The following is an 18,689-nucleotide window of genomic DNA, read 5'->3' as shown; positions in this document are numbered from 1 at the left end:
TGGAAGTGGGGGGCTATAAAATCTCTGCCACTTGTGGTAGGGTTAAGGTTGTAGACATGAGAGAAGGAACAACCAGAGGGAGAGTTCAGCACAGAGAGAGAAAGAAGCGGACTGGACATGTTCAGGGCTAGGGAAGTGAGAGACTGGGAGAGACTAATGGAGACAGCGACATAGCAAGAGATAGAAAACAGAACCCAGCCAGAGAGAGTGGGAGAATTCGAGAGAATAAGTGGGAGACAGAGAAAGAGAGGGCAGTGAGACTAGCTGTGGATGAATAGCTAGAAGAGGGAAGCCTGTGAGCTGGCAGGACTTTAGAGGAAGAGGTGAGAGGAGCTAAGATGCTAGCGTGGACTTTGAAATGTGTAACTGATACTTGTGATGCTGAGGGAGCCTGGAGGCAGGCTGATAGGTGCCACAGGTAGCCATATGTACCTTCTGCCAGAGGTAAGGGAAATAACTCCTTTTGGCAGATGGGAACTGGTTTCACAAGTTCCCAAGGAATGCTGGCTTTCATCTAACCACCAAAATCTGGTAATCCAGTTTAAGTTCATTTCTGGATATCTGGACAGCCCTTAGACCCATCATTCTGGCTTCTTGTTGATGATGAGGACCTTCTGTCTCTTCTGAAGCTGCTTTTCAGCTGGGCAGCTCATTATGGTGATCCAGGAAGACTACAATGTGGGTCAAAGTCTGGGAGCCGGTAGGAGCTAGTGGCCCAAGGAGACCAAAGAAAAGCCTTGAAGTCAGCCTCTGGAGGGCATAGTTTGCAAGCCGGTCCTCTTTCACACATCAGCTTTCGGCAAGGTCAGGGCTTGCCAGTTCTGCAGGATCATTTGGGGATAATGAGGTGAAGTCCATTTTGGAGTAGTTTACAGGACCACAGTTGATTCCTGGAGGGTGTCTGTTAGCTGCTGAGTGGAAGTCTGCTGGGGCAGATATAGGTGAGAGACAGACAATAAAGTTAAGGAGCTTAGGGGAAAAATCTTTATCTTGGGTATTCACTTGAAACATCCAGGCCTATAGGTCTGGTAGTTGGAGGGTGTGCAAAGGAGTCCCAAGATCAGGGGAAGAAAAGAGCCCACCCTCAGGGGTAGGCAGTAGGCAGCAAAGCTTAGGCGTTGATTGACAGGAATACTTCTTAGGCGAGGGATCTCAGAGTCTACTTGACCTGTCATGGATGGACCCAAGGCTCAATTCCCTGAAGTTTGACTGCATGAATTTTTCTGAAGTTTACAGAAAGAGCTAACAGTTTTAGATGTATTAGTATGTCCGTTTGTAATCTGCACCCATATTGTAGAAAAAGCAGTTAGCAACGTCTGTAAACATCTAGAGTAGACTCATGCCTTTGAGCCGTAGCAAAACAGCCATTATCAACAGGCTAGAGGTACATTTGTGTATATATAGGTTGGACGGAGGCATTTTCAGCACAATGAGGAATACTTTAAGTTTCTATTTAAAAAACAACCAAAGGAAATTGAAAATGTTTGAGTCTGTGATTATGATCATAGTAGCCATTTTTTTTTGCCAAGGTTAGATTAATACTTTATCATAAATCCACTGATGACTATGTTAAAACTTTGAACTTTGAAGTCTTAATAGTGTGTGCTTTACCTTTAAATCTCATTTTTACATACTTTAAGTCACTTTCTCAGACCTTTACAACCTCCATAAATTTTATTTTTAAAAATTATTTATTCATTTATTCTGTGCATTGTTATTGCGTCTGTGTGAGGGCAATGGATCTCTTGGAACTGGAGTTACAGGTAGTTTTGAGCCACCATGTTGATTCTGGGAATTGAACCTGGGTCCTCAGGAAGAATAGCCAGTGCTCTCACTTGCTGAGCCATCTCTTCAACCCTGGATTTGCAGAAACTTTGACTCTTTTCTTTTTCCTCCATCTGGAAGCATTCAATTATTTTCCATGAGACATAGGGGCTTGATTATTGAGATCTGTCACTAAAAACATATAGATCTGACACTTTGAATAAAGTTTCAGGATACAAAACCAACACTAAAAAACTCAGTAGCTCATTAGTGCCCGTATCTAGGGTGGAAGGAGAGAACCAACTCCAGAAAGTTGGTTTTTTGACCTCCACATGTGTGCTGTGGCATGCATACACACATACTGGCACACATAATACACATTCACATAAATAAAATTGAAAACTATTTTTAATAGTGCACGTACACACAGACACACACACACAGACACACACACACACACACACACACACACTTACTTACACATGCACCAATAACAAATTTCCAGAGAAAGAAATTAAGAAAAACATTTTATTTATAGTAGCTTAAAAATTATCTAGGAATAAATTAAACCAAGGAGATAAGGGACTTCTTTTTTTTTTTTTAAATTTTTCATCAATTACAATTTATTCATTCTGCATCCCCCCATAAGCCCCTCCCTCCTCCTCTCCCAGTCCCACCCTCCCTCCTCCCTCTGCTTGCATGCCACTCCCCAAGTCCACTAATAGGGGAGGTTCTCCTCTCCTTTCTGATCTTAGTCTGTCAGTTCACATCAAAAGTGGCTGCATTGTCCTCTACTATGGCCTGGTAAGGTTGCTCCCCCCCAGAGGGAGGTGATCAAAGAGCAGGCCAATCAGATTATGTCAGAGGCAGTCCCTCTTCACATTACTATGTAACCCAATTGGACTCTGAACTGCCCTGGGCTACATCTGTGCAGGGGTTCTGGGTTATCTCCATGAATAGTCCTTGGTTGGAGTATGAGTCTCTGGGAAGTTCCCTGTGTTCAAATTTTCTTGTTCTGTTGCTCTCCTTGTGGAGAGATAAGGGACTTCTTTAAGATCTTGAAAACTTTAAGATCCTGAAAAAAGAAATTAACAAGACACTAAATGACGAAAAGACCATCTATGCTCTTGGATCATGTGTGAACATGGCTGCGCTAACCCATGTAACCTACAGATCTAATGCATCCAAGTGCATCCATCACAGAACTAGGAAAATGTTCCCAAAGTTCGTATGTAAAGACACAAAAAGATTGTGGATAGCCAAGGCAATCCTAGGCAGGAAGAATCACGCTTCCCAACGATCTCAGTTCCTTCTCTGTTGCTGGGATGAAACAACAGGATCAAAAGCATCTCAGGGGAACCCACCTGGTCACTGAGCTACCACGGGCCACATCCGAGCAGAGGTTCTAGGTTATCTCCATACATGGTTCTTGGTTGGAGTATCAGTCTCAGAAAAGACCCCTGTGCCCAGATATATTTGGTCCTTGTGGAGCTCCTATCCTCTCCACATCATACTAACTCCCCTTCTTTCATATGATTCCCTGCACTCTGCCGAGGGTTTGGTTGTGAGTCTCAGTATCTGCTTTGATACACTGCTGGTAAGGGGAACAGAGACTGTTTCTGACATGATCTCAATAGCAGGCTCTTTGACCTCTCCACCCCACAAGGGAGGAGCAGCCCTGTTAGGCCACAGAGGAGGACTTTGCAGCCAGTCCTGAAGATACCTGATAAAACAGGGTCAACATAAGAAATGATATTCTTAAATAAATAATTCATGGAAAACAAAAATGTCATATGTAACCTCATTGTATTTTTCTTTTTATCAGTGTGTCTAGGCTTTGCCACAGTTCTCTTGAATATGTAACTGATGTCTTTAAAATACTGTAAATTAGAATAATAATTTCTAGTAAATAATTGCCAATACCAAATGTAACAAAGAAAAAAAAAAAAGAAAGGGGAGGAGGTCCTCCCCTATCAGTGGACTAGGAAAGGGGCAGGGAGCAGGTGACGGAGGGAGGGTGGGATTGGGAGGGAATGAGGGAGCGGGATACAGCTGGGGTATAGAGTTAATAACATGTAACTAATAATAAAAATAAAAACAACAACAACAAAAGCAAAACAACAACAACAACAACAAAAAAGCAACTCAGGGAGGGAGGGCTTGTTTCCTCTTCCAATTCTCAGGTCATGAACCATCACCAAACGAAGCCAGGGGCAGGAGCCCGGAGGCTAGGCATGAAGCAGAGATCATGGAGGAGTGCTGCTTATTTTGGCTTGTTATTTTTTTTGCCCCACCAGTGTTCACCAAGGCTGTTCAGTAGTAGTTAACTTGTGGAGTTTTTTGGGATCAGACTGACACTGGCTTCATAGGGAGCACTTGGAAGCATTCTTGCTTCCGGTTTCTTCCCCTTTGCCTCTTCCTGCTCGCCTCCCACCCCCTTCTGTGAGGTCTGAAAAGGACTGGCGTGGCTAGTTCCTTAAATGCCGCATAGCGTTCACCATTGCCCTCAAATTCAGGGTCTAAAGTACTTCTGTTTCTTTTCATCCTGGCACCTGGATCAATGGGAGGAGGGTTGAGCATCTTGTTCAGGACTTCCATGACAATCAGGATACCCAAGAATTTTGGAGCTGGCCAGTAAAGAACTTCATACCCATGTACATATAAGCAACCTCAGTTCAACTCAACGGGCTCTCTCTCCCTCTTTCCCTTCCTCCCTTCCTTCCTTTTTTTTTTTTTTTTTTTTTTTTGAGACAGGTTTCTCTATGATGGCCTGGAATTCACTAGGTAGACCAGGCTCTTGAAGTCACAGAGAGCTGCCTGCCTCTGCCTCCTGAGAGCATGTGCCATCACCACCTGGCTTCAGTGGATTATCTTTCTTTTTTTTTTTTTTTTAAGATGTAAGATGTAAGATGTGTGCTGGTAAGTAGAAGGGGTCCGGAAGGAGTGGGAGGAGCATAAGAGAGAGGAATAGGGGTGCGTGTGAATATGATCAAAATACATCATACACACGTATGACATTGTCAAAGAATAAATAAAATATTTTAGATAAAGAGGCCAGCTTGGAATACATTAATTACCTTCTTTTAGAAATTGATTTTTGTTTGTTTGTTTGCTTTTGAGACAGGGTCTCACTATTTAGCTCTGGCTGTCTCGAACTCACTAGGTAGACTAGGCTGGCTTCAAACATACAGAGATCTTCCTGCCTATGCCTACAAATGCTGGGATTAACAGAGTACACCACCATGCCTGGTTAGAAACTAATTCTCTTTTTAAAAATATTTATTTATTTATTTATCTATCTATTTATTTATTTACTTAATGAGTGCTCTGTCTTTACATGTACCAGAAGAGAAAATCAGAATCCATTACAGATGGTTGTGAGCCACCATGTGGTTGCTGGGAATTGAACTCAGGACTTCTGGAAGAGCAGTCAGTGCTCTTAACTGCTGAGCCCTCTCCCCATCCCCCTAAAAATGAATTCTTAATTAAGTTTCCCCTTAGATGACTTAATGCAAGTTTTCACTATAATAAGAAGATATTGCTAGTTTCTGAGGTAAGGTAAAATGTTCAAGGTCCTGGGCTGGTGGGATGCCTCAGTGGGCAAAAGTGCTTGCCATGCAAGCTCGACAACTTGAATTCATTCCCAAGGTCCCAAGTGAAGGTGGAAGGAGACAACTGATTCCACCATGTTGTCCTCTGACATTCAAATGGGCACTTTTTGCTGTAAATACATTTAAGAGAGAACGATGTCATACGATGTCACATCGAGGGAGCAATCGGATTGGAGAACTTGAGATAAATGAGGCAAACTTACACATCTTCTTCCAATGAACATTTGCTGGTTGTAAGCCATGGTATCAGGAGCCATTGCAGTCACTTAGGGTAAGACAGTAATTAGCAGCAACAAAAGATACATTCCATACCTGCAAATAGCTCTCTGGTCAGTATGTTGTCCCCCAGTTCCTGCCAGGAAGGAAGGAGCATCCTGGGAGACTGAGGCATCTGCTGGGCTTGGTGACTTGTGTGGGTCCATTAGTGATGTGTGACAGTAGCCAGTGGGAGCCACTGCTGAGGCAGGCCAACCTTTCTCCCGCAGATAATTTTTCTGCAGACCAGACCTCGCCTGCCACACACAGCTGCCATGCTGAGCAGCTGCATCGACGGCTTCATCTACGCCTGGTCCATCCACGGGAATGGAGGTCTGCTGGGGAAGTTCCCTGTGGACCTTAAAGAGAATGGTGACAATGCTGCTGTGGGTGCCATGGCCACCGATGAGAACGACTGGATCCTCCTCACAGGGGACAGCAAAGGGGTCATCAAGGTGAGGAAGCATCCCAGCTTTCGGCCATCTCTGTGCTGCATGTAGTCCTTGTCTACTCCTGCTGGGTACTGGTCTCGCTAGAGAAGGTGGTGGGAACAAGGTGAGTTACTGAGGAGCCTCCTGTTCTGCTCTGGCCAGTGAAGTGAACCAGGCTTGCTGAAAAAGTTTCTCCAAGCCTCTTGTAGCCTATTGTCTATCATGGTTACCCCACAGCTCCCACACTGGCCAGTCGTATGTCTCATCTGTGAACACCTGTCTCGCAGACGATTTTGTGCTTCATGGTGAGACACGAGGCAGGACTGCCTTGTCCATCTAAGCCCCTCGAGACCCCTCTGCCTGCTAACTGAGGGGTCTGGCTTAGAATGCCCTGTGGCGCCTCGTCAGTGAGTAGTTATTTGCCTCAGAGGTGTAACCTCTGCTGAAGCTCAGAGAGACAGTGTGGGAGGAACTTGCAGCATGCTCCAGGCCTGGGCTAGGGCTCCAGTCAGTGCTAGGCCACTGACTCACACTTTGTGCCTAGATCTGGGACATCAAGGATTACTGCTTATTTACTGGCTGGAAACCACCCCATCCCAGCGAGGTCAAAGACAGTGGAGGAAAGAATAAATTCCGGCTCTTAATTTCTAAGCAACTCCAGCTCCAACCTGTGAACCACATTCCACAGAAGGAGAAGGAGGTAGGAAGATGGCAGGAGGGTTGGTTGGGAAAGCGCTTTTAGGGCCCTCTAGAGAGCCAGGACTGTGGTTTCCCATGGACACTGTTATCTTCATGCTCCGTTCGTGACGTCTGGCCCACGTGGGAAAATCTGTTAAATGCCGTCACCACCACAGGGGACAAGGGCCAAGCACGCTCACAGGTGTGCATCTACACAGACACACGCTCACCACACCCACACCCACTCACGTTGATCTTCGCAGTGAGGACCCTAGAGTCATGAGTTTAAGACGGAAGCACTATGTACTCTTTTGCGCAGTCAATACTTTTACACGGTTCAAAGTACTTGGTGTTTGCAGGGCCTCCTGGCATCAAGCCTCTTTTCTTTAGTTATCAAGAAAAAAAAAATAAGTGGAAGTGACAGAGTGACATCACTCCATCCTCACCCAAACCAAAAGGCACAAGCCAAAGTCTGTAGGGATACAGGCCCAGAGAAGCAGCTGTTGCAGTCAGGCATTGGCAATTAGCACGGTCACTCTGGGGAGTATCTGACCTGACAATAGCTAACTAACCTGAGCATGCATGCCCTTCTACCCAGTGGTTCCACTCTAGCTGTACACCCAGAAGTTCATGTAAAACGTAGACAGAATGCTGGGAGAGTTAGCATTTATAACGGCTTCACACTGGAAACACACATTCAGCAGCCTGGGCTGGAACTCACACAGAGCAGTAGGTAGGTGATCACATCTACTCACTATGGACTCACCATCTCTTCAGATTATTAAGTCAGGCCAGACGCCAGAGTGTGTACACTGTGTTATATATTCCTGCTTCTAGAGAGCATAAAGGTGGAGGAAATGGGCCTGTCCTGTTAGAGGAGTTGTCACTTTTGTTGGCGTGTGTGTTGGCTGGGAGGAGTCTTGACAATATCACGCCTCATTATCTGGGTTTGCTTATACAATCATGTTTAGTTTCTGGGTTTATGCTTAAATACATTTGTTATACACACAACCTTTCATGTGTGCATCATACATAAACGAAAGTTTTAAGAGTGCCCAGGCAACGTAGAGAGGCCTGGACTCTTGTGAAATACTTCTTCCCTGAATAATTCCATTAATAATAATAATAATAATAATAATAATAATAATAATAATAATAATAATTCCCTGTTACTGATTTCTGGTTATTTTAGTGTTGATTTACATGAGCATGTGTGTGAACAGTGATTTCCCTCTTTTTTTTACCTGAAGGTGTAGACACACACACGCTGATTCTCCCCTTGCTTTTCTCATTCCATAATGCATTTTGGAAATTTTTCTAGATCTAGATCTAAATTTTTCTAGATAGTAAGCCATGGGCTATGCTATTAATAAAACCCCTTTCAAGGGGGAAAATTGCTTTGTTTTAATTTTAAAAGTTACTCTTAGTAGTGAGTACTATCTCACATGTGTGCTAGCATTTCTGAAGGATACATTCCTTTAGGTGGTGAACTAGGTCAAGGGGTTGCACGTATTTGCAGTTTTGTTAACCATCTCCCAGCCAGAGCTGGACACAGGTGTAGACAGAATGAGCCAGAGAATGAGAAGGGGCCAGAAGATTAGAAAAGATGGCTGCAGTTAGTTTGAGGCCAAGCAGAGCAATTCAGGGGTTGAGAGAGGAGCTAAATTGAACCAGCAGAGTTCAGAAAGAACAAGTAAGAGTGAGCTTATTCAGCAGTAAGTCTCAGAGGCTGAAAACATTCTAGGCCTAGGTTAGATTGTACAGAGGGTAGACACTTCCAGGACTAGGCCTTGGCTAGCAGAAGGAGGCAGTGAGCCTCAGAGACAACAACCGAAGCAGGAGGCTAAAAGCCCCTTTTACAAGACACTGAGCTGCACTCTTTTCTCATATTACTGCTCTTGTGATTTTCTTCTTCTCCCTATACTCCCCCTCTTTCTTCTTTCTTTTCTTCTTTACTGTTTTTGAGACAGGGTCTCATACAACCCAGGCTAGTCTTAATCTTGCAGTGTAGTCAAGGCTGCTTCCACGTTTGGGGGCTGGGCTTACAGGCTTACGCCACCTATCATCCTCTTTGCTCTGTTTGTTGAGACAGAGTGCTTAGCCTGGCCTTGGCTTTTGTATTCTGTAACTTTACTGAGTTTCTTTAGCACTCTATTTTTTGAGTGGAGTCTTGAGGGCTTTTGATGTATCAGACCATGGCATCACTGGACAAGTGCGTTTTACCCATTCTTTTTTATTAGTGTGTCTTGTCTTTCTCTCTTGCCTGCTTTCTCAGATTAGGACCATTTCCATGTGGAAGAGAAACAGGCACAACATCCCTGTCTCACTCCTAATCGGAGGGGGGAAGCTCTGATGATGCTGAGTCTCACGTTAGCTAAGGTTTTGCTGGAGCTGGTGCTGCTGTGCTGAGCAGCCCTTCCCCAAGGCTACCCTGGTGAGAATTCTTAACGTGGAAGGGCACTGGGATTTCTCAAGAGACTTTCCTAGACGTACTAGAATCATTTTATGGCTTTTAGCTTTCATTTTGTTAGTGGGCTATAGACTATGTATGGCAAGGCAAGCCATTCTTGTATCTCAGGGACAGCAAATCTCAAAAGTCAGACTTTCTAATAAAAGAGGATACTCATTTTCTGCAGTCATGGTCATTCTGCAGAACCACATGCATTCATTTGGCTTGTTACTTATTGTTGACATTGTAACAGTTTCTTCCTTCCCTCTTTCCTTTCTTCTTTCCTTCCATCCCCTTCCTTTTTTTTTTGAGACAAGGTTTCTCTGTGTAGCTCTGGCTGTTCTGGAACTAGGCTGGCCTCAAAGTGCCTCTGCCTCTTGGGTGCTGGGATTAAAGGCATGTGCCACCACCACCACCTGGCTTTAATTTTTTTGTTGCAAGAAAGAAAAAGAAAATGGATAAAATTTAAGGAAGACACGAAACCGACTCAATAAAAGAGAAAATCTGGGGACATGGGCTATCTGAATAAAGCAAGTAAAGTGTGGAATGAGCAATGGAATGTCTCATGGAAGGAATGCTGAGGAATATAAACGACAGTTTCTACACAAACTCTTCCAACAGGTTTTTTTTTTTTTTTTTTTGTGAGGTCCTAATAATACTTTTGATACCCCATGAGACCTTGTCTCAAAACCTAAAAACCAAAAGACCAACCAACTAACCAAACCAAACAGCACCCCAAAACCAAAACAAATAAAAGTCAAAGCTCATAGTGTTTATTTTAGTTTCGGATGAGATGATGGTTGGTTTTCTTTCGACAGACCACTGGTGAGCAGGTCCTGTTTTTGAACCACACTGTGAGATACTATTCTTGTACAGCAGGGTTTCACATATGCTTAGGATGGTTTCTGAGCTCTCTGCTGTCTTTCATTGTTGGGTTATAGTTTGCATTAGTCTAACTTACCGTTCCTATTTATAGCAGAATAAGTGTCTCTTCCTCAGTCTTAGCTCAAGTTGTTTGGGACTGGGCAGATGGCTCATTGGATACAGCACTTGCTGCCCAAGTGTGAGGGCTGAAGGCTGAGCCCCTAGGACCCATCTAACAGCTGGGCGGGCACTGCATGGGCCAGAGGCTGGGGATGCTGGAGAAAGCTGGCTAGCTAGACCAGCTGGAATTGGCAAACTCTGGGTTCAGCAAGAGAGGTCAAGGAGGACACCCGACGTCAACTTGAAGCTACCACCTGTGCCATATACATGCATGTGTACATGCATACATGTAGGCAAACACAAGTAAACATATGTATATGAATGAAGCATACACACACACACACACACACACAGAAACTCTCTCTCTCTCTCACACATACACACACACACAAACACACACACAGAAACTCTCTCTCTCTCTCACACATACACACACACACAAACACACACACAGAAACTCTCTCTCTCTCACACATACACACACAAACACACACACAGAAACACACTCTCTCTCTCTCTCTCACACACACACACACAAACACACACACAGAAACACACTCTCTCTCTCTCTCTCTCTCACACACACACACACAAACACACACACAGAAACTCTCTCTCTCACACATACACACACACACAAACACACACACAGAAACACACTCTCTCTCTCTCTCTCTCACACACACACACACACAAACACACACACAGAAACTCTCTCTCTCTCTCTCACACATACACACAAACACACACACAGAAACACACACTCTCTCTCTCTCTCTCTCTCTCTCTCACACACACACACACACACACACACACGGTCCAGGGTCACTTCTCAGTTACATAGAGTTATTTTCTCTTAGTAACATCTTTCCTAGGGTAATGTTGCCAGTCACGTCTTACAGTCTGTTCTTCCAATGCTTGGCCATAAAGAGTTAGAAGGTGTTCAGACTTACGTCTGGTCCCATCACTTTCTCAATAAAGTGGTGAACATGCTTTCTATGGTCTACAAGACTGTGAGGTTCCAACGAGATGGTCTGTGTAGAGGTTCTCAGCCAGCAAACGGAAAGTGACTCTGGTGGCTTTACCAAAGGGGCACATGAAGCCGAAGAAGTGCTTAGACCTACAAACATCAGGCTAATGCAAAGCGCTCAGAGGAAGTTCATTGGCTGAGGTCCAAGCGCCCTTCCCTGGACTCTGCTGCTCTGGGTCCCAGGTATCTGCTAAGGCTATCTACCTAACACTGCAACCCTTTAATACAGTTACTCAGTTGTGGTGACCCCCCCACCATAAAATTACCTTGTTGCCACCTCATAACTGTAATTTCGCTACTGTTACGAGTTGTGAATAGTTAACATGGGGGATAGTTGATATAAGGAGTCTGTGTGGTAGCAGGGTGTAAGTCATCCTCTGCTGCCCTCTACAGGTTGTGGAGGGCCACACCATTTCTCTGGTTCCCCCACCACTTCTGGTTTCCTGGACTAGCCACGTGGAAAGCATAGCAGATATCCTGTTTGTGGAAACCTTCCAGGTGGTTATCAGTGCTGGCAAGGACCGGGACGTCAAGGCTTGGAAACTCACTGGTGATGCCATAGGTATGAGTGCTGCCGAAGCATGGCCTTTCCTGTCCCTGTCCCTGACAGAACACACGTGGGATGCCCGGTGGGGAGAAGGGTCTCACAGCTGCTCCTAGAATCTTGCAAGATGTGAATCTGTCCAGTTGTCCATTTACCCACAGACCACCCTTGCATGCATTCACTCCTCCGCCCAGCTTTGCTGCCCTGGTGAGCTTTAGAGAACTCTTTATCTGGTAAGGTCTGGTCTTTTCTCCGAAGAAAATAAGCATAAGCCAGGTGGTGGTGGCACACACCTTTAATCTCAGCACCTGGAAGACAGAGGCAGGCAGGTCTCCATGACTTGGAGGCCAGCCTAGTTTACAGAGTGAGTTCTAGGACAGTCAGGGCTACATGGAGAAACCCTGTCTCAAAAGACAAAATCACCTCCAAAACCCAAGAAAATAAGCATAGTTTTAGTGTTATACCACATTGCCCCAGTCTGAATATCCAGCGCATGTGTGTATCTATCTGTACAGCCCCCACTGGGAAGCAGACACCCCTGGGTGTCCCCTCCTACCACTGTCTTGGATGCCTCTAGCTTTTCTGTAGGAGATACTACCAACACAATGAAAAAGCTGCTTTCTGTTTTTTACAGTTATCTATTTATTAGGGGAGGACATGCCATGGAGCACATGTAGAGGTCAGAGGACAGCTATAGGAAGTGGTTCTCTCCTTCCGCTGTGTTGGCCTTGGACTCTCAAATCCTTTTCTCTTGTCCTTTCCAATGCTGTGTCCCAGATGGGCACCGCCATTCCTGACCTAGCTTCTAAACTCACAGATTGTTTCTGGACTTTGTACATGTGGGGCCATGTGATGAGCTTTTCTTTGTTTCTGTTTTTTTTTTTTTTATTCCTAGGCATTCTAGCTGTGAAATTCTGCAGAAATTCTGCTTTACCCATGTTACTCTTCCTAGCTACTTTACATGATCAAGAATAATACTCCTTTAAATACTTTTATACATGTTTTTGTTACAAGGATATATGTAATATATATATATATATATATATATATATATATATATATATAATAATATTTTCCCTCAGTTTCAGTCATTATTGCTCTGTGGTCTTCTGAAGTGGTTCCCAGCTTTCATTCTCTCACCAGCCAGGTGTAAAAACTCTCTTTGTCCCAGCAGTTTGCTATGTGAGCTACACTTACTTAGTTCCCTGGACTCTGTCATCTTGCAGTGTCTCCCTTCTTCTCAGAGCCTAGGCTCTGCTTTCTGTTTCCACGAGGTCTGACTATTATAGACAGGAGGTTATACAGTTGGCCCTCTGTCTGGCTCATTTCACTGCGCCATATGTCTTCAAGGTTCATTCCCCTTGTCATAGTCACAGAATTCCCCTCTTTTCTAAGGCTGGAGAGTGTTCCGTTACAGGCATATTGTCTGAATCCATCTTTTGGTTGTTTACGTAATTTTGGCCACTGGCGATAATGCTGAACTGACTTCTGGGAGTTGGGAGCAAATGATCTGGTTTTCAATGTGTGTGTGTATTTGTATGCATGTGTAAGGTGGGAGTGGTCTCACTGTGTAGGCCAGATTGGCCCCAAATTTGCAATTCTCCTGCCTCTGCCTCCCAAATGGGTTAATGACATGCTTTCAATTCTTTTAGGAAAATAACCAAAAGAGGGTGGCTGGACCAAAGAAGTCCCAACTTCAGCTTTTAGAAATGTTGCAATGTTTTCTAGTGCAGTTACCCAGGTTTACATTCCTGCAATGGTTCTGATCTCTCTGTGTGTCCTCTGCTGCCTGTTCCCTGCTCTTCTGATGACAGCCATACCAATGAGTGTGAGGTGTATTCTGGTTCTTACATAGAGGTGCTGAGCATCCACAGCCCACTGGCCATTAACACACTAACATGTCTCATTTGGATAGATGTCTATTCAAGTCCTTTGCCTATTTTAAAATCAGCTCTTGCTGTTATTATGTTAGGCTGGAGGAGTTCCATATTTTAGTGGTTGCCTGTGTTAGATATATGCTAAGGGACTTTTTTCTTTTCTCATTCCATAGTTCACCTTTAACCTGTCTAGGAGCTTTTAGTTCCATGTAATTCTACTTTTATAGAGCTCTGATTTTCTATTTTTGCTTTTGTTGTTAGTACTTCTGGTGTCTTGGCCAAGGTGTCACTGATAAGACCAATGTTTAGAGAACTGGTTGTTTTCTTGGCAGGCTAAGATAGAGTCTTGTGTGTGCTCATGAGTGTGCACACATAAGTGCACACACATGGAGGGTAGATGTCTTTGAATCAGACCCTCTCACTGGCCTGGTGCTTGTCAACTTCACTAGGCTAGCTGGCCAGCAAACCCCAGGGATCTGCCTGCCTTCGCCTCCTGCTGGGAGGGTTTAGCATCGTGCCTTTCTGCATTGGTTCTGGGGATTGGAATGGGGTCCCCGTGCTTATGTGGTGGGCACTGCTTTACTGTTGAAGACATCTCCATGAGCAAGTGGAGGCGTTTTGCATTTCTGTTCCCCAAGGATACTGGCCAGAAGTTTTCTCTTTGTGATGTCATTGTCTGGCTCTGGTATCCACAATGCTGGTTACACGAGTTTCTTGGACTGTTTTGCTGTCTTTCTATTCTTTCTGCACAGAGTTAGGGGACCAGCCTGCTGAGATAAATGCTTGAGTCACCACTGGGGTTGGTGTTATACAACCGAGCGTATATACATTTCAAAAACAGAACACAATGGGGTTTTTCTGGACGCTGTGTAAATGATCTGTGAAGACTGAAATTGGTATCAATTTCCCAGAACATGGGTTTTCTCATCTCACTGAGCCGGATCTGAGCTGGAAGGGCTGGAAAGCAGATTCAGGTAGACTCAGTTTACCTTATCTTGGGTATGTCAAAGCAGACTTGGTAGGCTTCTTATTGGGAGGCCCTCTCTCTTAATCTCATTCTAGCCCAGCCCTATAACCCTAGTACTCAGTGCATACCTCACAGGATTTTGTGCATTTAAGACTGCCCTCTGCAGGGCTGGCAAGAGCTCAGCTGGTCCCACAGCTGCATCCTTCTGTCTAGGCCAAGACTGGTTCCTACACAGCTTAGATCCATGTTGGGCACTCCTGGAGAAGAAAGTGACCACCAGGCTAGTATTTCCTGTAAAGATTTCCCTGTCATTTTAGTTGCTCTTATGTTTGCTGCTATAGCAATTTGGTAATTTCTCCAAAATGGGATTTTTACAACCTGCATTCTTTCTTTTCCTTAATTTCATAATTCCACAGCAAGGAGAACGGCCCGCTTTTATTTCTTTGTGTGTGGGGAAGGGGTGTCTGTGCTACTGCACACACACATGGAGGTCAGAACTCTCAGAATTTGGCTCTCTCTCAATCATGCTAGTTCTGGGAATTGAATTGTCATCCAAGCCAGGACCAGAGCAGGACTCTGACTTGTTTCTCTTCTGCTCCAACCCAGATCTCACCCAGACCGGTCCCAGCTATTTAACGCCCTTTTCACTTCACAGATAACCTGCCGGGAGCCTGGCTCAGGCTCTTAGCACAGTGCTCTTCCCGTATCAGTCTACACATGGTGCAGGACACTTCACACCTAAGCTCTAGCTAGGCACCTCCTAGGACTGGGCTCTGGCAAGTCTGGAGGTTTGTTGTGTTGCCAGCATAATGCCTGGCATGTGGGCAGGCACTCAGTGTTTGGGTGAGTGGGTAGGGTGGCAGGGTGTGGCAGTGGGTTCAGGGTGCTGGTTCTGAACAGGGTTTGGTCACATGACAGGAACATTTGGTCCGCATATTTGGGAGAAGCTGCAGGATGGCCTGAGCATAGACGATCTGGAGCAGATGACAAGTGTGGAGGAGAAGCCCGACTCTGTCCACTCCACTGTCAGCAGCTCCTGGCTGGAGCTGCGGTGAGTCTCTATAGCTAACAGAGGCTCCTTGGCTCCTAGAAGCCTCTCTCTGGGGTGGGGCGAGACACTTAGAATCTGCAGGCAACCTGTGGCCCTCTTCAGCCATCTCCGTGGCAAGACCGAGCAGTCAGGAAGAGTAGCACAGATAGAGCCCTGCAGGGTGGCTAGCGGCACCTTGTAAAGGTCATCACCACATGGGCAGGGGGCTGTCCAGGGCTACTATGCCCAAGGTTGTGGTCCTGAGCAGTCATCTGTGTAATGCATGGGGGAGGGCTGATCCTCCAGCTATTGCTTCTCCTCTGGGTTCCTTTCCACACGCTTCACCCACTCCATCTTTTTCCTCAAATTTCAAATGGCTTCAGTTCCTTCCTTCCTTCCTTCCTTCCTTCCTTCCTTCCTTCCTTCCTTCCTTCTTTTCTTCCTTCCTTCCTTCTTTTCTTCCTTCCTTCCTTCTTTTCTTCCTTCCTTCCTTCCTTCCTTCCTTCCTTCCTTCCTTCTTTTTTTTTTTTTTTTTTTTTTTTTTTAAATTCTTGCCAGGCATGATGGCACAGACCTTTAATCCCAGTAGGAGGTGGAAGCCTGAATGTGTGTGTATGTGTTTGGGTGTGCATGTGTGTGTGTGTGTGTGTGTGTGTCTGGATGGTAGGGAAATGGGAGGAGCATGTTGTGAATGAAGCCTCTCGCAGAAAGGAACTGGAAGCAGCCCTGTTGCACCAGCAGCGTGAGCAGGCAGCACTGATGGCCCTCCTGCACGGCAAAGAGGAGAAGGAAGCGGAGGCGTGGGCCAGGTTGCACCAGATGTCCCTCATCTCCCCCTGGAAGGGCAGAGAACAGTTTGAGACCGAGGAGAGCTGGAATGAATGGGTTAAGGACAAGCAGGTGGGGAAAGTGGGGGGAGGGAAGCCCCCCCCGCCAGCTTCTGCTACTGCTTTGACCTGTAACTCCTGCAGGTAAGCACAATCGTGGGAGCGGCGTACAAACCCAAGGAACGTGTGCGGAACGCCAACCTCCTGGCTTCCAGGGTGCAGTATAACTGGATGCGGCAGCAGGTGAGGGACTGAGGGTGCTCCAGAGATGCTGGGGCCATCTGAGGCCAGCAGATACCACGGGGTCTGTGCCCTCTGTTTCTGGCATAAACTGGTCGTGCCGCCTTGCCTTCTGTCAACAGAAATCTTGTCTCTGGGGACACAGGCCACTGACTTAATGAAGGGGTGGTCCTCCTCCAGTCTTTCCTGTCTATCCCCCCCGCCCCCGGGCACCATTATAGTCTATGGCAGCCCATTATCAGATTGACTACCCCTGTACCCATGGGTGTAGGCAATCAAGAGCAGACATGAGGGATGTGGGTACCGGGTATACATGTGGGGATTACATGGAAGGGTGGCTTCCCTTAGGTGGATAAAGGGAAATCTGAGGCTTCAAAAAATCAGTCAAACCCCATCCTGTCTCTTGCCTGCACAGACCTTGCCCAGTCTCTCCCTCCCATCTGCCTTAGGGCATTATGGGAATTCCCGTGATGCCAAAAGCTACATCCCTACTGTGTAGGTTGGTGTGAGAGTGATCTGGAGGTTCCTCAGAACCCAGCTAGGGGACTGCTGATGGGAGACCTGACCCATGCCCAGGAGCTCTGTATTAGGCCCCATTTGAGGTCTAACTCATGGCCTTGCTCAAAAGTCCACAGGAGTCCTGGTGCCATGACCACCTCACAGACAAGCATGGGGAGGAGAGGGTGGGAAGGTCCTACTGAGGGCTGTGGGGCCCACAGCTGTGGTCTTTAGAAGCATCCACAGCACTAGAGATTTATATGACATAGGAAGACCTGAGGGACCTCTCTTGCTGCAAGCCTGTTCTGGGTCCCTGAAAGCTCCAGCAGGCTTTCACCTCCTGTTCTGTTCCCAGATCTCCCCTCAGGTCTATCAAAGCCTGTGCTGCACCGACCTTAAGCCAGTCCAGCATCCCGACTTCCTGATGTTTAGGGTCCTGGACCAGCAGAGCCGGCACATCCGCTGGGTGGCCAGTGATATCCGGAACGAGCTGGAAGCTGTCCGTGGTCAGATCTTCACAGGAACCAGCAGCACACCTCTTGGCTCGATCTCCTCCCTCTCCGTGCATTCCCTGGGAGCTTCAGCCTCCCGGATTATGGACCCTACCCCTGTGAAGTCTTCTGCATCCTGCCTGAGACCTTTCTCAGCCTCTCCAGCTCCGTCTGCCTCTTCTCTATCACCCCAGACCTTCTCCCGCAGAGGTCAGAAAACCCAATGCCAGTTGATCCCTTTCTCATTCAACATCCAAACCCCGGGGGAGCAGCGTTCATGTCCTCTATGAAGAGTGGCTCCTACCTCATGTTTTGAGGTGTTTATTCTTTTCTCTATTCTGTAGCAGGGGACCCATAAAGCATTGCATGTCCCTGGCTTATTCTCCTCTAGGCCTAGGGGATGCAGCCCTTTTTCTGGGGGCCACCACACTGCGTCCGTCTGGATAAGTCCAGCTGTCTTGTGGCTCTGCACAATTCTGGAGAAGACAATAAATGTTCTTCTGTGTTAGATAGTCCTACAGTTAACATGGCTGGGCTATGTCTTTCACTCCCTTAGGTCCCTGCTATGCTATGGGGCAAGTCACAATACCTGGCAAGGCTTTAGGCAGACATACACTTTGGTTATCATGCAGCAGGCCCACCCTACTAGGGCTCTGTGTGGCATGACAGGTAGATCACATGGTCTGGATGCCTGATGGCTGATAGCAGCCTGATTCAGCCTCATAGAAGTCATTCTGGGCTGACAGTGTCTGTTTGTCCTTTGTCCCTGCTGTCTGTCCTCCTTGGCTGCCAGGCACTCCAGACCCAGCCCTAGTGTTTAGAAGCTGCTCTGTGCCTTGTGTCAGGGATATCTGAGATGGTTCCTCCCCTGGACTTGGAGCATCTGTCTCAGCCAGAAGCACCTGTCCCAACCTCTGCCTGGTCTGTCCTTCACAGAAGGTCAACTCAGGTGTATGTGCACACAGAAGAAGAAGAAGAAGAAGAAGAAGAAGAAGAAGAAGAAGAAGAAGAAG

The 18,689-nt window shown here is 46.3% G+C and overlaps 1 protein-coding gene across 1 annotated transcript in view; it reads left to right on the top strand.

Moving 5' to 3' along the window:
• Efcab8 (EF-hand calcium binding domain 8) overlaps window positions 1–18,184 on the top strand; it is a 66,812-nt gene extending 48,628 nt beyond the window's left edge. The window contains 7 exon segments of the mRNA XM_060383247.1: window positions 5,861–6,085; window positions 6,606–6,761; window positions 11,596–11,764; window positions 15,509–15,641; window positions 16,328–16,520; window positions 16,592–16,690; window positions 17,541–18,184. Of these exon segments, the coding sequence (XP_060239230.1) occupies window positions 5,861–6,085; window positions 6,606–6,761; window positions 11,596–11,764; window positions 15,509–15,641; window positions 16,328–16,520; window positions 16,592–16,690; window positions 17,541–17,966 (1,401 nt within the window). The 3' untranslated portion in view covers window positions 17,967–18,184.
• The last annotated feature ends 505 nt before the right edge of the window (window positions 18,185–18,689 follow it).

Source organism: Meriones unguiculatus, chromosome 4, assembly GCF_030254825.1.
Source record: "Meriones unguiculatus strain TT.TT164.6M chromosome 4, Bangor_MerUng_6.1, whole genome shotgun sequence".
Lineage (NCBI taxonomy): Eukaryota > Metazoa > Chordata > Mammalia > Rodentia > Muridae > Meriones > Meriones unguiculatus.
This window is presented reverse-complemented; position numbering and strand designations above follow the sequence as displayed.